This window comes from Pygoscelis adeliae, unplaced genomic scaffold (assembly GCF_000699105.1).
Source record: "Pygoscelis adeliae isolate BGI_AS28 unplaced genomic scaffold, ASM69910v1 Scaffold54, whole genome shotgun sequence".
NCBI lineage: Eukaryota > Metazoa > Chordata > Aves > Sphenisciformes > Spheniscidae > Pygoscelis > Pygoscelis adeliae.
The window spans coordinates 832836-840483 of record NW_008824982.1 but is presented as its reverse complement, the minus strand read 5'-3'; the positions used below and the strand labels follow the sequence as shown (position 1 = coordinate 840483).

Sequence of the window (7648 nt, the reverse complement as noted above, 5' to 3'; positions counted from 1 at the left end):
CCAGCTACTTCTCTGAGTAGACATTTTGGTTTCAGAAGAAGTCCCTGTGTAACTTCTTACCAGCAATAGCTTAGGTAGCTCAACTGCCTTCAGGTGAATTTGGAAAAAAAAAAAATCCCAAACTCCCAAAACAACCAGTGGAAACTAGAAAAATTCTGCAAAGAAACAAGCAGACCATATGTACACATATATATGTCTGTGGTGCACTTTCATCAATAATATCTTAAGCAGCTCTACATCATATGTGGTACCAGAAGAGCTGACCTGCTGCAAATATCTGGTGATGGAGAAGTAAAACTCAGTACGATTTTCTGCGTCACCATGCCAGCTGGCAGTATCATGTTTGCAGAGTTCACATATGAGTGCAATTTTCTTTAATGAAAAGTCCTTTTCTACTGTGAATATAATTTGGTGATGCCAGAAATTCTTCTAGCTGCAGTAAACTACTTCAGGGAAATTTGAGGGGCACTGGCAAAAGACTATGCAGACGCATCTGCCACAGGCAGTTGCATACCTCCAGTTGGAGGGGCAATCAAAACCAGACTCCTTAGCATTAAGATCCCTGTGACACGTTAGCAAGTTAGTAGAAGTCTATGCATCCACTGAGACCGAATATTAAAGAACCTCTGGCTTTACTGGGTGACTAGTCAAGGGATTTTAGCTCACCCATTAATATCAGCCAGTACAGCTTGCTTACCTGTATTACATGCCTTAGACATACCTGTGCGGTGCCTGCTCTCTTCCTGCCAATTCATATACTACTCCGTAGTAAAGGGAAACATTATCTCATGCAATAGAGCAGTATATTTTGGGCTCACACATTAGATAATCTGATTTAAAAGCATAAGATGTATGGACTCTCTCCTACAGTGTCATTTTTCAGTGAATCTTGGCCATATATACACAAACATGCACCACTAGGAGGAATCAAACTCTGGACCCTTAAACAGAAACATTGTCAACTGCGGTTATTAGAGAAAAGGCATAAACCAGCAGCCCCTGGATAGGTACTAGGAAAACTATAATAATAAACACTAACTGGTATATTGCACTCACTTTTTTTCCCTTAATTTTTCTTTTCCGTCAAAAGTAGTAAGGGATTTAACACTACATGAAATGGATCTGATCCAAATTCAGGAGATGCCCCACCCTAGGACAAGTTCTACTTCTCCTTTGTTCCCCAGCTGTCCCTAGAGAAGGGCATTCCTCTGCAAGAGCATAAGACTGTAATTTTGTCAGTGTGGTAAAAAACATCCATCCAGATGGTCCAGAAAAGACCATAAGATTGTATTTTTGTCCCAGTGTGGTAAAAAACATCCTGCACTAAGGACTGAAGTTGCTTGGCATGACCAGTGGTGTTGAGGTACAGTCTGGCTCTTGTTGTACTCAAGCACAAGGTTGGTTCACATTTATCTTCCAGGAAACTCCCCATTTCAGCAGCGTGACAGAGTGTGCCCTTGTGCCGTGCTGGGAATCCAGCATGGGTGGAAGACACAATGTGTTGTGCATTCCGTAATGTTCATGCTGTGAGCACCATCATGCACCTCCTGTTAAAACCCACTGCTGCCACAGAAAGGACTAACAACTGAAACTTAAGCATTCTTCAACAACCACCATACCATCAAATAGAGGAAGAGGAAGGACTGGTGTTAATCTGACATTACTAACATCAGCCTTTCAGTATCTCTTTGCTATTACGGGCTCACAGAGGAGGAAAAGTGTACATACAAAGATGCTGATTGAAAAAAGACAGTACATTACTGGAAGTTTCAGGTGGTATGAAGTAGGCAGCACAGAGGGATCTTCCATTAGAAGCAAAGAACTAGCCACAACATTTACTACAAGTGTTGCACCCTCCTCTTTGATTCTTCTGTTTTCTTTCTGATTTTTATTTGCACACTTTTATCATATAGAGGGTTCAATCTCTCTTACCCCATGGAAATTCTGATACAATTCTTTTTAGAGTAACATAGTTAGCAAGGCACCCTTAGGTATGAGCTCCCATAGCCACACAGCAACTGGATCAACCGTACACATCAGGAACACGTCTCTGCTGATGCAAGTACTTTGCAAAACAGAAAAGGTGCGAGGGAGAGGGGTAGAAGCAAACCTCAAAAGCAGATTAATCGTCATTTCAAAAAACAAGAGCACAAGTTTTGTATAATATATGCCACTAACAGTTGATGAAGAAAGTGCATTTTCAGTGATGCAAAACAATAGATCAAGATCTAATATATTTGTGAATGGCAATAGTAATATCAGCACTTTTTAGAATAGGCTGTCCAAAAAATATTTTGACTGCGGTACAGATAGAAAGTCCTATGGTATGGCATATAGATATAGACCAATGGCAATAAACCACATAAAAATACACATCCACTGGGAATCGATGAGGGGTGGAAAGGCCAGAGGCAACAAGGGGCTTTGATTTAGTGCATTTAGAGCAAATGCATTCTGCCTCCCAGTTTAAAGAGCATGTACACAACCAAAGACACCATTACAAATTAGTCCAATAGAGAATATCAGCCGTATAATGGCTAGAGTTGTATATTACAGATCTCAAAGCCAAAGAAACTCTTTGCATAGCAGCATTGTGAGAATTGCATAAATTCTTGCATGCTAGGAAATTTAGGCTTGGTCCAGAGATAACAAAACTCTAAGGGGAATGGCCTGCCTGCTGGGTTGCTGTAGATCTTTGCTAAAATGCTGTTGAAGCCATTTGGATACAAAATCCCTATTTACAGAAACAATTTTTTAAATAGACAACTGGAGAAACAAATTGGTGCTCTGAATGCTCTGGAAAATTGTATTACACTGATTGCCAATTCTTTGCTATATATAACAGCTAACTCCCTTACAGTATGTGTCATAGTGAAAGATAATTGTGTTGTTGCTGGAGAACAAGCAAAGTTCATCCCTTCAGCAACATTTTAAAGATACATAAGAAGCCTATCACTAACACTGGAAAGATAAAACATTTAGTGGAAATGTACTCTGAGTTTGAGGAATGATATCCAGAGGTTTTAAAGGAATTTTTTTCCTCTACTCCTTCTGCCTCTAGCAGAGGCTCTGAGTCAGGCCAGTTTTCTAGCCTTCAGGTGGCCCGCTATGTTGCATGTGTAGCTAAGGTCTAACTGACTCTTCTCTATGTGTTTCTACCCTGCCACGCTCCTCCCTAAAAGGGTCTCAGGGAAAGGTTATGGCTCCATCTCCCAGCACGAGGGAGAATTATGCTTTCTGTCAACTAAGTACCAGCCAGCTGATTGCTAGTGACATCCCCATTTCAGTGGGCAGCTGACTTTATGTGTGCAGGGAGTGTCGCATTTATTTCAGTACTAAAGCCCATAAACATGCAATAAAGAGAGTCTTAGACTTGTTCAGCGCTGAAGTAAGAAGAACCTATATCTGCATTAAGACTTCAGGGAGCATATGGAGGGATAATATTAAAAACCTATTTTAAAAACAGGCTTACAAAACTCACCGCTTCCATAGGTGACACTAGGATTAATAGAAAGGTCAAGTCATACTTAGATCATTTGTGGTTCTTGCATGAGTGTGTGTGTATGGAGAGTCTCTTGCTTCAGAGCTTCCAAGGTAACTATATTTCCTTGTCAGAGACAACATGGGGGAAGCTGAAAGTCCAACGGAGCTCTTCCCGCTATAGCAAATAAGTGCAATAAAGCCATTACTATGGTTCAGCAATCACAGTTCTGGGAACTAAAAAATTCACCACAGTGCACTGGCCCTGTTACAGGTGCAGTTGAAGAGAATATTTAAACAGTGTCAGTGGCAATTTTCTAAAATTGGTATGTCCGACTAGCCACCTGCAGACCAAAATTGCCAGTTTTGATACTTTTGGGCATCAGAACCAATGTCTGTAGTTAGACGGACACAGAAAATCTTGACAAAATGGACTTGTCCTTGACCTATTAGTTTATTTCAAAAACCTTCTGTTCATTAAACTTACATACATCAGGGAATGTTGTAGATATTTGATCCTTTCTCTGTTATTCAACAATGTGATATATGTCAAAGGCGATCCAAGAAGCTGAAGGGAACTAAAGAAACACCTTCACTGACTAATCAAGGGAAACGCTTTCATAGTTACATACTTCAAACAAAAGTGCACCACCGTTTTTCAGAACAAAACTGCTTAACTTTACCATGAAGGTAATTTAAAGAAGTTTTACTGCAGTCAACACTGACTGAAATTAAGAACCATATTTTTTTACAATTCTCTCATATTACCCTTTCCTCAGCTTTAGGCATTTAAAGCTGCTCAGCTACTTAGGCATTTAAAACATCAATTTGCAAGGCATTTTGGTTTGCTAACTTCCACAGTTAGCTAGAATCTTAAGCCATGTTCCAAATTCACTATGAATCGTCTCTAATTTTTCTAGTTCTAAGGAAGTTAATGGAGTGCAATCTCTAAATTAGGGCAAACAGGCAAATTTATAGTACTCTTGATTTTTCACTCAAGCACACAGATTTTTGTCTCTATCCAAACTGTATAAATTTCAAGATTTTCTTCAAGATTTTCTGTCCTGGTATCTTTTCCAGTAATAACTTTGCAATAATGTCTGAGCAAATTTTGATGAATTGTTGGTCTGTTTGAAGCCTTCATATATTGTTGTGGGATTTTCCCACCGCTCACACCTAGAAAGGACCAGAAGTCTAGATTGGGCAAATTACTCTGAGCGTGTTTTTGCCACGCAGGCAGCCACAATGGCACAATAAGGTGCGATTTATGGCTGTAATGCCTGCTCGCTCCAATACTGGCATGCCTGAACAGTTACTGATGCTACTGTAAAGGCTATATTGCTCAGAACACATGGCCTCCTGTTTTCTCTCTCTGCAAAACCAAAGTTGTGCAGAGGAAAGAAGAATAAGGCCCTAAAAGGAAGGAAGAAGGCGTGGATTCTCAACGTGACTGGAGTAGGACAATAGATCACTATCAAATTAAGCACAATTAATTTTCCCTATATTGCCACATATACAATTCACTAGGACAAAAGCCTACACTCTCTCTGAAATCCTTTTTACATTCACCTATGAAGATGTGCATGTTAATGGATCCTGGGATGATTTTTGAAATTCCTTTAAACACACTATGTTTCTCCAGGAGAAGAAGAAAAGTTGCAAGACAAGATCAGGCTGATGTTGAAGAAGTGCCTCTTTACTCCTTTCAACCTAGACATGCTGTTTAAAGGTAACATTTATCATCATTACCACACTGCACCACGCAACAGCCTAGAGAAGGGTGCAAAAATTCCAGGATGAAGGACACTGCCTTTCTGAAAGTTCAGAAGAGTCTGGGCAACATCCATATTTCTTTCACGCTATGGGAAGGAACAAGCCAGGCTCTGTGCACGTCATTCAGATGGTACATAATACCGAGTCAAGTGATGGCAAATACATACTTCCAACGCCACGTGTCTAGGATTTTGGGCACTATTGTGATCATACCTCGATGCAGTATTTCTGCACTAGATGCAGCTTGTTGCCAGAGTGCAAGTAAACTTCGTAACTGACTGCCACGAGTCAGTCCGGGAGCAGTAAATTAGCAAGTGGCTCAGGCACTCTAGTCTAGGAGAAGAGTAAAAAAGGAGTGAGGTTGCAGCAGTGGGAACAATGGCCCTTGTTCTCCTGCCTTGAGTGAAAGTAAACAAGTCCATTGTTATCTGACTTTGCCAAACCTCAAAGTATAACGCTAGAAGGAAAAATAAGTTTTACAGAATTGAGCATATACAACCCTTTTCTTCCCTTCATAAATTGTATGTTACACTAGTTGAAACTACCAAAGTGTTTACAGTATGCTATATATATAATGGCACATTTAAGCTTTTTAAAGGGATTGGAACATTTCAGGAATGTCTCTGGTGCTGAAAAAGGCTAATGTATTACAAATCATATAATATTTTAATTCAGAAAAAATATGTTTGGGTATTTTGACCTAGCATCATAAGGGTTAGGAAACCGAACGAGGATGCCATGAAGCGTGACTGATGAATCAGTCGAGCTAGTCTGCTTCAGATACATATTGTGCAAGGCATTATCGCTGCAATCAGTCACAAAAATGCATATTTAGTTTTTGTACATTAAATACTACACCTGTGAACCTATGTAAAAGATATACAAAATATAAATGTCATCAGGACTGTATATTTCAAACTTTTTAAAATAAACACAAAGTATATATATATGTAGGCATATAGGTTGTAATTTCAATGTCAACACTAGCACAGTTTGTCTCTTCTAAATACAGACCTGTATACTTCCTAGTCCAACACATGCACCTACGAACACATGATCATGCATACAGCTTTACGTTCTGCTGTTTGCAGAAGAGTCAGAATATACAGCACTATACATTGTTTCAACTCAAAATTGATTGGCAAATTAAGGAAGATGCCATTCAAAAGAAATTCCTTGTGAGCTATTACAAAAAAAAAAAAGAGAAAACCAGGGGTATAGTTATTTCATCTCAATAAAAACACTGAAGACCATGGTGATGATGACCTAAGATTCAAAACGCTTTGTCCGGCATGTGGTGGGGCTCACTCTTGGACAAGATACAGCAGTGTAGAACTGGTTGCTATAACACATACCGAACACAGTTATAATGAGGCGTAGAGCTTTCACAACACCATCTAACCCAGCTCTGGGTTCAGACTACTGAGGTCTCTGACCGAAAGGAGACAGAGCAGTTGTATGCCATTCTTCTCACAGCAGGCGGTGCGGATGGTGATCTGGGTGCCCATCTGGAAGGTAAGCGTCGATTTGCTGGCCGAGCAGGCCGGGAGAAACCCTTCCCACTTGAACATTTAGCTGGCACAGATATCTAGAACACAAAGGCAATTCCTTGCTTTAACAAGTTACGGCTTTTGTGGAATGCAGCGGGAATGTAGGAAGACATTTGGGGTGACCTCAGAACAGGTGGTCTGAAGCTATTAAAAGGAGCACAGTAATGCGCAGAATGCAAAAGAACAGCTATTTCTATGTATAGGGATTCTCACATCGGTTGCGGTTTAAAATATACGGAGGCAAGTGTCAGACACAAGGAAAGGTATAAAATGTTAATGCAAGCCAAAACTGACATTCACTTCTCATTTCTTTTCATTTTTGGAAGCTTTTTGTCAATGAACACTGTATACTGTTCTAAACGTAGAACTCGGAATACCATCTTACATTACTGGAGTATGATCTACATACTTTTCAGGTACTTCTTGATAGATCCTATTTCAGCAGTCACATCTTGCTAAGAACTCTGTTTCCATTAGTGCAACGTGAAGCTGTTTACACTTGGTAACTAATTCAGAATGGTTATGTATTAATGCAGTGTCATGTCCACATGCAGAGCCTTATATACACAGGAAAACCAACAGATTTTGATCGTAGCTACAGTGATGTAAATTGGAATTAATGAAAATAAACCAAATGCCTCATGCCATGTGTAGTTCTTCACATCTTTGTGACGGGAATGCTGCTGGACCTAAAATGGTACCCCCTAATCAGGCCATATTCTACACTTAGTTTGTACAGATAGAAATGACACCATAAAGCATGAGCCTAAGGAGAAAAAAAAATCCAATTGGCTTAGTAAAGTTTTTCTGGGCTTACATCAATGTAAACTCAGTCATTATCTAGT

The 7648-nt window shown here is 39.8% G+C and overlaps 1 protein-coding gene across 1 annotated transcript in view; it reads right to left on the bottom strand.

Annotated features, from left to right (window-relative positions):
* Positions 1–1917: 1917 nt before the first annotated feature.
* The window catches only part of KIAA0408 (KIAA0408 ortholog), a 19352-nt gene continuing 13621 nt past the window's right edge, over positions 1918–7648 (bottom strand). The window contains exons 7-8 of the mRNA XM_009325632.1: positions 7301–7309; positions 1918–6841 (exon numbers count right to left, since the gene is read on the bottom strand). Of these exons, the coding sequence (XP_009323907.1) occupies positions 6668–6841; positions 7301–7309 (183 nt within the window). The 3' untranslated portion in view covers positions 1918–6667. The remainder of the gene's footprint in view (positions 6842–7300; positions 7310–7648) is intronic.